Source organism: Megalobrama amblycephala, linkage group LG6 (assembly GCF_018812025.1).
Source record: "Megalobrama amblycephala isolate DHTTF-2021 linkage group LG6, ASM1881202v1, whole genome shotgun sequence".
Lineage (NCBI taxonomy): Eukaryota > Metazoa > Chordata > Actinopteri > Cypriniformes > Xenocyprididae > Megalobrama > Megalobrama amblycephala.
This window is the reverse complement of record NC_063049.1, coordinates 17,997,138-18,011,983: the sequence shown is the minus strand read 5'-3', so window position 1 is coordinate 18,011,983 and position 14,846 is coordinate 17,997,138. Positions and strand designations below refer to the sequence as shown.

Genomic DNA, 14,846 nt, shown 5'->3' with positions numbered 1-14,846 from the left:
GTACTGCTTTGTTGTACACTGTTGTATTCTAAACTGTCAGTTAGAAGGAAGAGCTGGAACTCATAATACAGGGGATCCTGCCTGTCCCTTAAAATTGAAATACCCATTTGCTGAACCTGCCTGGTATACAGTGAAGCAGGGTTCAGACCTATTCACAATTTGGTTAATAGAGTTCCTGCTCTTTAAAGATAAATTCCCATACCAGGACACCAAAGAAATGACAAAATAGATTAAATAAAAGCACAATAAAACAAAAATCAGCAGTTTTATCAATTTATCAATTTTCTTTAAAAAAAAAAAAAAAAAAAAAAACAGACGTTGATGTCCCTTTTTACACACTGCTTCGCAGTTGACTTCAAAACTCAACTTCAAATCAATGATTGTCCCCAAGTACTTGTAAGATTGCACACACTCCACTGTTTGACCCTTAATGGATGTGACAGTGCACAGAAACAATCTTCCTGTTACAGAGACGGCTGCTAATAAACATTTATTTCAAAGCATTCATCATGAGCACTTTAAACTTTTCCAAGTCGACCTTCTTCAAGATGTGGGCTTTGTGATTCTTCTTCAGAAGGTCGAGATGATCTACAACCATCATTCCCCGGCAGTAGTTTCCTGCAAGCTCCACAGTGACCGCTTTGTGTTCGTTTTCAATAATAAATGTGTCATCTATGGCCGCTGCCATGGCATAAGAGTCACAGGAGATGAATCCCTGTCCCTCCTCCAGCTCCTTTTCAGGCTTCTTGCTGGAATCCATGATCTTCTGAAAGATCTGCTTCATAAAGCGAGCTTTATCTGTGTCCTGGGCCAGCCAACCATCACAGAACTCCTGAAACAGACACACACAAACATTATATGACATGGATGCTGTGTGTACAAGAATCTATAAACACCAACAGTTGTATTTACATTATACACAATCATCTAGATGCTTCACTGTATTTAAGACATGAGGATCTCACCCAGGGTAATTGACTGCGACAGCTGAACTCCCAGGTTGCAATATAAATTGGGCAACTGAATTCATTCAGGACAATATAAGCTGCTTCAGGATCAGCTGCAAAGTTGTACTCTCCACACACAGTGATGTTCCCACGAGCTAAAGAGAAACGGTTGTTATTTTTCTAACCTGGTTAAACTGCATGAAAAATATTAATATAGAAGACAGATAAAAGCAATACATATGATTCTGGTTTAGGGATGAGCAATACTGCATTGCATAAAATAAACATCCTTTTGAAAAAATATACACTACTGGTCAAAAATTAGGAAGAATGAAGACAGAACAGGCACAACTGTTTTCAACATTGATAACAATAAGAACCATAATTAATAACATGTTTGAGAACACGTTTAAAGTCTGTTTAAAGTGACCATTTAGATTTATTTGAGAGAAGCTATCATTGCAGCTAAACTGACATCACAACAAAATAAAAGTCTGTTTTTAGAGAAACATTGATTGTAGAGATTTACTTTGAATCAGTTCATCAAAGCTGTCACATTAGACTTTACTGAAATAAATGAAACATAACAGCTCTAATATTGGATATATTGCCTGTCTTATTCTGATAAAACAGTAAATGTAAAGTAAGATTTAGGGACTCACAGTCTGTATTGCCACCCATAATGTAAAGGCCTTTGAGTTTCTGGGGAAATGAGGGGTCCAGTTTCACCGCCAAAGCCACATTCGTTAGCGGAGCCGTGGCCACTAAAGACACCTTAGAGAGGCAGGAACAACACAAGGTAAATACTTGAAATGCATGTTATTTCCATTAATCAATATTCAATAATATACTGTACAATAATATATTGTATAATCATATACACCTCTCCAGGATTCTCATTGACTATTCGGATCATGGCTGACGCAGCGATCTCTTTCTGGACAAGTTCCAGACCAGGAGCTTCGGGATCTGGGGCGTCTCCAAGTCCATCTTTGCCGTAAAAATCTCCAGAACCGACGGTTTGCCCCAAGAGTGAATTAGCTGCTCCACGAAATACAGGAATCTAGTAATTCAGAGACACAGTCAGGTTTTCTGATTATGCTGTAATGGCTGTCATGTCCTGGATACACATTACAACACATTACTTTGCAGTAAGAAAAAATATTCTTGGAGTTATTTAATCTCAAAATATCTATGCAAACAGATGGAATTATAACAGAATATATATTACTGAACATTTTTGTTACAGAGCTTCAGTGTTTGTGTCTGAACGGTGGTTCAGTATTGGCTGGCTCCTGCGTCAGCATCACAAGCATGCATCGTGCTGCTCATGTGACCAGATCCGGCCAATACTGAGCCACTGTTCTGATATAAACACTGAAGCTCTGCAAAGAAAACAGCACAGAAGTATGACAGGAGACAGATGAATTTGTTGAATAAAGTCATTATTTTTGTTTTGACAGAAGCTTCTACAGCACAAACAGAATGACAGTGATAAGACACAGATAAAAAAATAAAAATAGAACAAATAGAAAATAAAATATACAAAAAAATGACAATATACAAAAATACACAACAGACAGTATATGTATGTACTGGTATGTTATGTACAAATGCAAACGTAAGTAGTAGTGTGTATGAAGAGGTGTTAAATACAGTGATGGGAATAACGGCGTTATAAATAAACGGCGTTATTAATGCCGTTACTTTTTTCAGTAACGAGTAATCAAACAAATTACTTTTTCTCCCGTTACTGTTACTGGCAAAAAATGCCGCGTTACTATAATTTAACTCACTGAAGCGGTTTTCATCCGAGTAGACTCTCTCTCAGCCATTGGACCTGCAAAGTTTTTTCTCTGGTGTGTGCTGCGGTTAGTCATACACAAATATAATTTTAAACTGATAATGTACGATGCTCCGTGTGTGTGTCAGACTATGGTGTCAGAGCATGCGAGCTGAGCGCGAGCTCAAGCTAGAATACCCTTTGTGACATGCTGGATCGAAAATTTGTGAAATAAGTTTTTCTAGTCGACTAGTAGTTGTTAATTTAAGCCATTAGTTGACTAATCACATTTATATTAATTTAATTTCTTAAATACTGAAGAGAATAAACCATAATAATGAGCGTTTATGTAATAAAGGCACTCAAGCGCACGCATAAAGCTTGCCATAAAGAACCGGCAAAAGTAATAATTATGAATGTGACCAAAACAGCAAGAAGACATTTTAATTGTTTATTAATAAAGTAATGTTTTCTGAATGAGTGTCGGCTGCGAAGATGAAGTTGACATTGCTGACTCTCATCATCTCCGCATACCAGACGCGCTTAGAGAGAAAATGTACATTTCATTCGGATTAGGCTACATAATCAGAGTAGCCTTTTTCTTTTCGTTTTTAGATATTTCAAGCTTTATATAGATATATTTCTCATACGCTGAGTTTCGGTTCATTTATAAGACACGCTCCAGTTCACGCGCCAGTGATCGCGCCCACGCATCCATGATTATATTGTCTGCTATATTTGCTTCTTATTTATTAAATCCAGGCAATTGGTTGATGAAACATTGATTAAAATTAAGATACAATTTTTACAAAACGAAATTCAGTTTAAAGAGAGGCTTTCTATAAAACATAACTTAATTAAGTGGTCAAAATCATGTCTGACCCACTCCATGTCTCCCGATATATTACACATCTTATGATGCATCTTACTCATGCTGTTCACTTTTCATAATCAAGTAAATTAATTTAAAACATAACAGGACTATTTAAACATAAATATGAAACTACATTTTCTTTAATGGCTACCAACACGTATTGTACAGTACAGAGAAATTTCATAAGCAAGAGCGGATCATGAGTCACGAGTCGGTTCAAGAGTAATTTATTCTTAGACTTATATTTAATAATGGGGGCATTCAAGTTATTTGACATTTTAATTTTTTAACGCAATAGTTACTTTCCCTGGTAATTAGTTACTTTTATAATGATGTAACTCAGTTACTAACTCAGTTACTATTTGTGAGAAGTAACTAGTAACTATAACTAATTACTTTTTTAAAGTAACGTGCCCAACACTGGTTAAAGGTGCTGAAGAACATGTTTTTAAAAGATGTAATATAAGTCTAAGGTGTCCCCTGAATGTGTCTGTGAAGTTTCAGCTCAAAATACCCCATAGATTTTTTTTTTATTATTATTAATTTTTTTAACTGCCTATTTTGGGGCATCTTTAACTATGCACCGATTCAGCGCGCGCCCCCTTTAATTCTCGTGCTCCACGCCCCAAGAGCTCGCGCTTGCCTTAAACAACATAAAAAAACTTCACACAGCTAACATAACCCTCAAAATGGATCTTTACAAAGTATTCGTCATGCAGCATGTCTAATTGCATAAGTACAGTGTTTATGTTGATGTTTACATTGATTCTGAATGAGTTTGATGGTGCTCTGTGGCTAAAGCTAGCATTACACACTGTTGGAGAGATTTATAAAGAATTAAGTTGCGTTTATGTATTATACAGACTGCAAGTGTTTAAAAAATGAAAATAACGACAGTCTTGTCTCCGTGGCGTGAATACAGTAATAAACGATGGTAACTTTAACTACATTTAACAGTACATTAGCAACATGCTGACGAAACATTTAGAAAGACAATTTACAAATATCACTAAAAATATCATGATATCATGGATCATGTCAGTTATTATTGCTCCATCTGCCATTTTTCGCTATTGTTCTTGCTTCCTTACCTAGTCTGATGATTCAGCTGTGCACATCCAGACGTTCTGCCCTTGTCTATTGCATTGAACATGAGCTGGCAAATATTGCAAGTATTATGCAATATATGCAAATATTGGGGGCGTACATATTAATGATCCCGACTGTTACATAACAGTCAGTGTTACGTTGAGATTCGCCTGTTCTTCGGAGGTCTTTTAAATATTATTTATATAATAAGGAGGAAACAATGGAGTTTGAGACTCACTGTATGTCATTTCCATGTACTGAACTCTTGTTATTCAACTATGCCGAGGTAAATTCCATTTTTGAATCTAGGGCACCTTTAAATAAATGTATAAATAGTGTTGTGTATTGCACGTTTATTGCCAAGTGGGGGCGTTAACTGTTCATTCATGAGATGGATTGCCTGAGGGAAGAAACTGTTCCTATCCCTGGCTGTTCTGGTGTCCAGTGCTCTGTAGCACTGACCAGATGGCAAAAGTTGAAAGAGTAAGTGGCCTGGGTGTGAGGGGTCTCAGTGTTTCCCATACATTGACTAGACTGTGGCGGCCCGCCACATTCTAATTTGTCCCGCCACAGTCTCAAAATGAAACGGAAATTAGGTTTGAAGCGATATTTAAAAAACCGTCTGATAATTGCACTTTTTATGGCAAAAGTGGGAGTCATAGAGCAAAATAAGTAGACTAGCACAAATTAAATTTTCGTGCACTATATTCAAATTAATCTGAAGCCATTCCATAGCTTCATGTGAGGGAGAACATCGTTAAATTCACGGTCAGAAACTCGTCTTCCCTCTGCCACAGCTGTCAATCATTCTCTGTTCAGCACTCAAGCAGCGTGTCGTGTTCTGTAACAACAGTCAGCACGGTAAAACTCTCCAATATGATATATTCCCATTATAATACTTGATATGTAGATAAAGGGCTGTGGATTTGCATAAAATTACTTTATCTTGTTGGAGTTTATTGCTGTTTCTTAACGATGTCATCATACTGGCTACAGGGTGTCTGTTAGATCGCATAACACAAGGACTATGAATTTGCGTCACTTGCACAATAACTGGAATTTAAAAGTGAAAAGAAACATATGTTGTGAAACATCTTGTGTATGCGACAAATGTGCCCTACCATCACCAATAAATAAATTACTATTAGAGCACAAATTGTTTACAAGAAAACTAATTTCTTCATTGATCTAGTCACTTAATTTTGCTCTCAGATTGCACCAGATTTATGCATTTAAATTTAAAATGTACAAAATTTTCCTCCAGGGGGCATGCCCCCGGATCCCCCTAGAGGGACCAATGTCCACCCACCACAGTCTCACAAAATCCTGTGGGAAACACTGGGGGTCTAGAGTGATTTTGCCAGCCCTTCTACTCACTCTGGATGAGTACAGTTCTTGGAAAGTGGGGAAGGTAGTACCAGTGATTCGCTCAGCAGTCCGGACTATCCGTACAGTATATATCTCTGCTGGCAATGGAGTTTTTGACAATGGAGTCTATGTGGAACTCTACATTCGGAGTTTAGCTCCGAAGCTTCAAAGCAGTGTTTTGAAATCGGCAATCTTTTTTTTTTTTTGGCACACAAAAAGTATTCTCGTCGCTTTATACTATTATGGTAGAACCACTGTACTCACATGAACTGTTTTCTTTAGTAGCTTTCTGGACCTTGAGAGGTTCAGTGACATTGCTGTCAATAGAGGCCTCACTGAGCCATCGGATTTCATTAAAAAAAATCTTAATCTGTGTTCCAAAGATGAACAAAAGGTCTTATGGGTGTAGAACGACATGAGGGTGAGTAATAAATTACATTATTTTCATTTTTGGGTGAACTAACCCTTTAAAAGTAAAAATGTTTATCTCATTGTGGTATGTACTGACTTTTAATCATATCTCACCTCCAGATGCTTACACACTTTCAGGACACGCAGGACATTCTTGCAGGCATTTTCTACTGAAGTGTTGCCCTGAACGCAAGTGATGCCCAGGATCTGCACGTCCGGCGCTGCCAAAGCCATCATGAGAGCCTGAGCATCATCCACACCACAGTCCACGTCCACAAGCAGTTTCTTCATGCTGGCTTCTACACAACAACATGACAACAAAAGGCATTTAGTTAACAACAGTTAAAGGTGCTAAAGAGGATGTTTTCATCGACTGAGAAACCAAAGACTGTTAGTGAGTTTTTGAAATGATTTCGAGGGAACGCCTCCCAAAACTCGTGCACGAGTATTGGAACACGAGTGTTTACCACCGGCATTCGCTGTGTCGTGTTAGTGGATTCATTATGTCGGACTCACCGCAGGTAACTCAGTTGTTACTCCTGTCTCCTGACAAAAACATTGCATGCGGCGCCTGTAGAGTGTGGAAAGTTACTGGAGCGAGGAACATCATGGCAGTGATTGACAAGCCAGAGGGCCAATCGTTTACGCGATGATCGCGTAAACGATTGGCTGATGTTTTTAAGGCCCTACCTCGTGCACAGATGATGTATATTAATATTATTCCTTTCAGTGCACTTAATAAATAGTCTTTTATCAGTTAGTAAAGACAGTTTCAAGTAATATTGCAAAAATGTATAAAACAAAACATCCCTCTTTAGCACCTTTAATAGTGTATCCTGTTTTAATATCCAGGCTAGTGAAAGTTGAACATTCAAAGCTGGGTAGAGTGTAGAATGACCATAACATTAATAATTACCTTGTATAAACATTAACTGTATGTTTTGACTCAGTGGTTAGGGTTATTGTTTAGGTGTAAATTATTGTCCACACTAAAGGTGTCCGTGGATACTGACTTTCCGCTAATCGGATCTTCTTCTTCTTTCTTCCTCTTAATCTGTGTTTTTCATCAACATCTGATTGCTGCATCTCATTTCGAATCCTGTGTCTTCTGATGGTCGCATTTAAAGGCTGCAGAAAAGAAAAGTAACCGTTAGAGTGCAAAGTAAGAAATAAATTACAGTATTTTACACATCACGAGAAATAACACTCAATTTTATTACTAAATAAGACATCCTTGATGACGTATGCAGCATGCAACTTCTGGAGGACGTAGCAGAAATGTTGCATTATCTGCGCAGAACCGATCACCGGTGATCACTGCGAGATGCATGCCGGTAAGAAATGTGTCCGAGTGTGGGCCACCTTGCTCTGATGTTGTGCTGACGAATTTCAAAAACCTCTCGCGATGACAAGGTGGACATATCGGATTCTGCAGTCGGGCGCAGTTGCTCTCCACCAACTGCAAGTATGGGTCTCTGCAGGACAGTAATGGGAGTTACCAGATCGGTGGGCGAGGCCATAAACAGAGGGGCGTTTTTGAGAGTGTTACCTGATTTGTCCAAGTCAGAGTGTGGGTAGGGTTTAGGGGTGGGGTCGGGTGAAGGGGATCATTTTCATTGCATGAGATACCCACCAGTTTGAAAACACCCACAAATTCAGTAACGTCCACTTTTGTTCCACAGAGACCTCATACTCACCGACTGGACTGATCAAAACAACGATGGGAAACGACTTGCTGACGACACAGCTTAAAGGGTTAGTTCACCCAAAAATGAAAATTCTGTCATTTATTACTCACCCTCATGTTGTTCCACACCCGTCAGACCTTCGTTAATCTTCGGAACACAAATTGAGATATTTTTGTTGAAATCTAATGGCTCAGTGAGGCCTCTATAGGGAGCAATGACATTTCCTCTCTCAAGATCCATTAATGTACTAAAAACATATTTAAATCAGTTCATGTGAGTACAGTGGTTCAATATTAATATTATAAAGCGATGAGAATATTTTTGGTGCGGCAAAAAAACCAAAACAAAATAATGACATATATAGTGATGGCCGATTTCAAAACACTGCTTGAGGAAGCTTCGGAGCATAATGAATCTTCTGTGTCGAATCAGCGGTTCGAATCATGATTCGGATCACGTGTCAAACCACCAAACTGATGAAATCACGTGACTTTGGTGCTTCGAACCGCTGATTCGACACAGAAGAATCATAACACTCTGATGCTTCATGAAGCAGTGTTTTGAAATCAGCCATCATTAAATAAGTTATTTAATTTTTTTATTTTTTTTTTTGCCGCACCAAAAATATTCTCAGTCGCTTTATAATATTAATATTGAACCACTGTACTCACATGAACTGATTTAAATATGTTTTAGTACATTAATGGATCTTGAGAGAGGAAATGTCATTGCTGGCTATGCAGGCCTCACGGAGCCATCGGATTTCATCAACAATATCTTAATTTGTGTTCCGAAGATGAATGAAGGTCTTACGGGTGTGGAACGGCATGAGGGTGAGTAATTAATGACATTATTTTCATTTTTGGGTGAACTAACCCTTTAATGCTCGTTGGTTTAAACAACAGTGATGTATCGATCTCTTAAAATGTTTGATTTTAAAACTCTAATATCGTGTTTTAATGTGTATAAATTATGTGTAAATATTCCCAAACTCTCTGACAGTGCGATCTCTCTATGGTTTGTGATTGTTGTCATATTTATAAAAATATATAAAAACATGTATGTAGTTAAAATAAAAATGGTTGATAAACACGCCTTTTGAATGGAAATAAGTAACAAGTACTTTGGGTGTAATGTTGATTATGTATATGTTCATATAAAAACAACAGAACTTAAATTCCAGTTTATCAGTAACACAGCAAATGAGTGTGAATCCCGCGATATTCGCCTTTGTTCTCGTAGAGCAGTGGTTCCCAAACTTTTTTTGCTTGGAGTACCCCCTGAAGGCATTACCATCCTTCTGCGTACCCCCTCTCTTCCATTTCGACTGCAGTCACACCTTTTCCATTAAGGGACAATATTTGCCCCTAAATTGATTTTCCAGTGCATTTTTTTTACCTTTATGAATAATTTTATAAAATAAATAATGTTTTAAATAAAAAATGTTCAATAGAGAAATATGCAATGATGGTGAAACTAAGTAAAACTTTTAAATATTAAACTAAAACCGCCAGCAGATGGCAGCAAGTCACTGTTTTTATGAGTGAGTCATCGAGTCATTCATTCAGTAACGAAGCAAGTGGCTGTGAATGAATCATTGAATCATTGACTCTCACGATTCGTTCAAAGCCGCAGAATTGTTCGCGAAACACAGACGTGTGTTGTAGTTCTGCTGTGGTTTTCGTTAAAACTATTATTTCATTGCAAAATACAGTAAATAGGCTACTACTGTGTTTAAAATGTACGTTTTATTTTTTGACCTGTTGTATAATAATGTCACGTTCGCAGTCATGTGGATATTTGGGAACAATTGCATTCTTGCTCGTTATCAATATTAAATACAAGAACTCACACAAGGTAGGCCTATGTTTTTGTATCGAAGAAAGTTTGAGTCTTAAATCGATATCAATCCACTATCTGTGTCTATATTTGTTCTTAGTGCGAATAAGCTAAATCCCCACTTTTACAAAGGTGCATTGTCGAGAACGGCAGTAATTTAGCGTGATTTAAGGCAGCAGAATCTGCACGCAATCTATCATATGGATGCTGCTTGTGTGGATACAGTCGTTTTTGACTGCAAATGATGAGGTAATTTGATTAAATGTACTGGATTTATGACATTTTGGCATTTAGAAATACATGCTCGATTTTAATATTATTTTAAAGTAGAATTAAATGAACTACTCAGCATTTGTTCGCGTACCCCCTTTTGTCACCTCACGTACCCCCGGGGGCAGACCCGGCGCCAGACACAAATTCACGGACGGGCATTACATTTTTTTCAGGGGGGCACAAATCAACCTTATTGCATAATAACATTAATTATGAATTAAATGGACAAAAAAAAAAAAAAAAAAAAACCGAGGAAGAACTAAACACGTCGCATGGGCTCGACATTGCCCGGGACAAGTTGGTTTTTTAAAGGGGCAAGTGAAAGAGAATTTTACTTGCCTGGCCTGATTAAAACGCCAATAACAAAAAAAAAATGACTAGAGAATCACCAAAATGCGATAATGCTTCTGCATTAATTTAGTCTAAGTGGCTTAGTGCATAATAATATCGATATTATCGATAGTGCATAATAATATATAGGCTGACGCTGATGTAATGTACTGACGCTAACAAAATGTTGCGTTGTTGAGGCGCTCGCGCTGCCTCTCGAGGAGAAATCGAAACAAATGAGCGCAGCATGACAAATGTTGTTTTAGGATGTTACAAGGTATGTAGGAATTCCAGCGAAGAAAAAAGTCTATTCTCAGAAAAACATAAAACAAACACAACAGAACTACTGTATGTAGAATCTATTCACATGAACTAAAGGGTTTATCCTCTAATTTATTTAATACGCTACTCCAATTAGGAAGAACAGACATGCCAACTAGTTACTGACCTGATACAGACACATATGTGAAACGGACTGATGTTGTCTTGACCTAGAGCGAGGTTTACGTGACATAACGTCACTTGGAAGTAAGCGGGGCAGCCAGAAATCTGCTCAAACGGCTGCTCAAATGGGTGCTGCAGTTCCATTTTTTTTTTACCACAGGTTTTCATCATAGGTTTACATTGGAAATTTGTGGGGCGCTGTAGAGCTGGGAGGGCTCTGAGACAGGCTGCCCCGCTTATCATGATTCATGCCTGCCGAATCCTTACGCTATATTTTAATATACCCTGCTCACTTTACGACTAGAAAATCTGAAAAAATATTTGTTGCAGAATGCTGGACACATTTACAATATATTATTATTTCAGTCTATTTTTGGATGAATATTTTGTTGGGCTATGCCCCACCCAGACGAGCCGCGGCTGAATACTGCAGTAAAAATTCAAATGTGGAGTTTGTATATTTAAACAACATCACACGACCAAGAGTGTCGAATAATACCACGACTGAAAATGTGACACTGATTTCATATGGCAGTAATATGAATGTACTTACATTTTAGACGCAATTTTGACTGTTTCTGTTCTGTTTTAGCAGCGAAAATAGTTCAGACAAATATCATAGTAGAAGCGCGTCAGTCTCTGTGGCTGCGGTTCTGAAACTGTGGTGCTGCGGGTCTGCAGCTGGATATGTCTCAGTCTCACAGCAACACTCGGGCTTTCGCCTAACATTACCTCGCTTATCTCTCCTGCCAACTTTGGTGGTCTTTGATTGGTATATCCTCAGACACTGTCACACGAGATAGTTCAGCAGTTGTTTAAAAAATGACTGCTAACATTAAGCGACAGCACTATGCTTAGCACACAACCAAACATTTCCGCGCTCAATATTTACAAACCAATCAAATCCGTTTATTTTATTTTATCTTATTTTATTTTATTTTTTTAAATCAGATCAAACACATTTTTATCCGGTAGTTATGATACAAAACGATAACTTTTGATGACAGTAGCCTATTGATTAAAAAAAGCAAGGACTGGTGGTTGGTGGGACGTGGAGTTGTCGACTCATCCAGGGCGGGCACTAGTGACTCACAGGGCGGGCCAGGGCCCCCAATGCCCGCCCATGGCGCCGGGACTGCCCGGGGGTACGCGTACCCCAGTTTGGGAACCACTGTCGTAGAGGATATGACACCTACGAGATCAGAGAACTGTCCGTCTTGCCTGCATTTTTTACTCCTCCCTCACTGCAGCCGCCTACGCTGAATTTAAGATGCGACGCATCTCAAACAAGCCTAATGCTACACGACAACACGAATCTGATCTTTTGAGTCAGATATTGTTAATGAACCATTCGCAACACCAGGATAAATGATTCGTTCATGGTTCTCATTCCGACTGCAAGAAGCGGTGAACTGAGGCGTCTAGAGCGGATCTTAATGATGGTTTCGTTTAAGAACGCTCTTATAACAGCATTAAACAACAGTGGCATGCATATGGCTTTAGTGGGATGTTTTAAAGCATGTTATTCAATACTCACGGCTCTATGTGCTCTAGGATGGGTGGGAAATTGGGACGTCACTTTCACTTTCAACAACCAAGCATGCCACAAGAGTCCTGAAAAGAGAAACCAAAGCGTCTCGATCGCCCCCAGATGGCTGGATGCAGTATAGGTCATAAACCCCGCCCTCTCCATGTACACCAGTGGGACGCGAGACAAACAAAACAATTCAATTACACTTCAAATATTTTTTTCCAAAGACAATTTTTGTCATATTATGCAGTTATTTGATGCTATAAGAACAGGGTGAGACGTCATGATTGACAGCTGAGGTTGACAGCTTCTCTGAGTGAAGTAGTCACTGAGGCGCCAACAGACTTATTTCTGGGTCACACCGAAATAATGAGTTGTTCTGGACCAATCACAGTAGTATGTATTTTCAAGATAATTTCCCCCCCCCCGTTATTTTTTAGAGATTGCTGGATGATGTTACTTTTGTAATAGTTTTAATGTATCCTCTTTTATTAGACAAATGTATCCAATAAGAAAAAATATAGGTTACAAAAATGTGCTGTGACTAATGTGTTTTCAATATTTTTTGGGTATATAGGCCTACATTAACATTTAATGATCTATTAAATACAGTTTTCAAAAGTTTGTGTTATGAGTAATGTTTGTTATGATTTTTTTTTTTTTTTAAATCCTTATATTTGTAAACTAACTATATAAAACTAGTATTGGCAGTGCATAGTTGAACTGAGCTGGTTCTATGCATTTATTTGCCATACAAAATGATGGAAATAGAAAAAGATTATAAAAGGTTTCTTATATTATCTTTAAAGATTTATTTTATTCTTATTAGACCTAAAATATTTCTTATCCTCTTCTCAGGAGACGGCAATACTTTTGCGAGAGAATGCAATAGTTCTGCAAGCCAATGCAAAGTTTCTCTGGGAACGCAATACTTTCGAAATATAATTTCAAATGAATAAACAAAAGCATTGAAACATAATTTTTCCTCCCGTCTCATATTTTTCCCATCACCATGTTCATTTAAGGGCTCTGTAAAAATCAATTAATCAATCTGTTGCCTTCTATTAAACTCTCATGAGGCATTTCCCATTTGGGATCTGGGAAGTCCATCTTGAAATCCACCCTTGGGTCTTAAATTGAGATGAATCAGACATGAAACATGCTCCTCTTGTGTGGTACATGTAGACTTCATGTCTATTCTAATCACCTGCACATGCTCATTGGGACTCATATATATACAGCCACTTATGGAAAGACTTACCCGACTACTCACTTTGGAAACTCACTACTTCACTTCCAGCCCATACTTTGTCTACGCCGCACACCAGTCAGAACCTGCAACAAACAAAGAACTGTGAATGATCAAGCTAAGTGCAAACCTGCTACTTTGAATTCCATACTCATCTGTGGACCATGCTGCTTCATTGAACCTCCTGTGAATAAAGATAGTGTCTTTTACTTTACATTCTGAGTCATCTCCTTCTGTTATTGTGACAGAAGACCAGACCTAACAATGCAATGAGGAACAGAAGCTAGTGATCCAGAATCCAACTCCCGATCCATTCACTGATCTGGTACAAATGCCAAACAAACACTCAGACCACCAGTCACCTTACCTTTGTTGCAGCGGGTTCCTTCTCCAAAGTTCACTATTCTTCAAGATGCAACCACAGTTATATCCAACAGATTGAGCAAAGATTCTCATATGTATATTCGGTAGTGTTGCAATGGGCAAATTCCATCTGGGAAGCTTATAGACCCATAACAAATTCTATGGCAGCATTTACCAACCACTTCAAGGAAGTGGGCACACTCCATGCATGATCAACTCTTCAGTTTACAAGGTAAACTTCCTGTTGCAGACTATGCTTTGAAATTTCACATTTTAGCAGCTACAAGTGGTTGGAATGAAACTGCATTAATAACAGCTTACCGCCAATGAATTAAAGGGCTTATGCCCCGTCTCACAAGATGTAATATAAGTCTGGTGTCCCCAGAATGTGTCTATGAAGTTTCAGTTCCCACAGATCATTTATTATAGCTTGACAATAGCTTTAGTTTTTTTTTTTTTGGGAGGTGAAGCTGGATCATGAACAGTTGGTACAGACTCATCCTTGATTAACAACTTTTCAGCAAAAGCCTGCCTTTAATTGCCCCTCGTTCACGTAGCAGTCTGGAGTGAAATGATTTTCTCAGACATAAAGGAATTTAGGTATATTTTGGTGCGCATTACCTTCAAAAATGAAACTAATCCACTGAGTCCTTGCTA

General features: G+C 38.2%; 1 protein-coding gene across 6 annotated transcripts; it reads right to left on the bottom strand.

Annotated features, from left to right (window-relative positions):
- Positions 1-259: 259 nt before the first annotated feature.
- LOC125270009 (probable uridine nucleosidase 1) lies at positions 260-12,754 on the bottom strand. 6 transcript variants are annotated; one of them, XM_048193164.1, is made up of 7 exons: positions 12,584-12,754; positions 7,486-7,600; positions 6,587-6,771; positions 1,831-2,010; positions 1,610-1,721; positions 966-1,102; positions 260-832 (listed from the first exon to the last, which is right to left on the bottom strand). In XM_048193164.1, the coding sequence occupies exons 1-7, from the start codon at positions 12,737-12,739 to the stop codon at positions 491-493; spliced, it is 1,227 nt and encodes a 408-aa protein (XP_048049121.1). In that variant the 5' UTR covers positions 12,740-12,754; the 3' UTR covers positions 260-490. The 6 variants fall into 6 exon arrangements, with proteins under 6 accessions (XP_048049121.1, XP_048049126.1, XP_048049122.1 ...); XM_048193169.1 differs by having other exon boundaries at positions 7,389-7,600; positions 12,584-12,617; XM_048193165.1 differs by lacking the exon at positions 12,584-12,754 and adding an exon at positions 11,600-12,197.
- Positions 12,755-14,846: the final 2,092 nt, after the last annotated feature.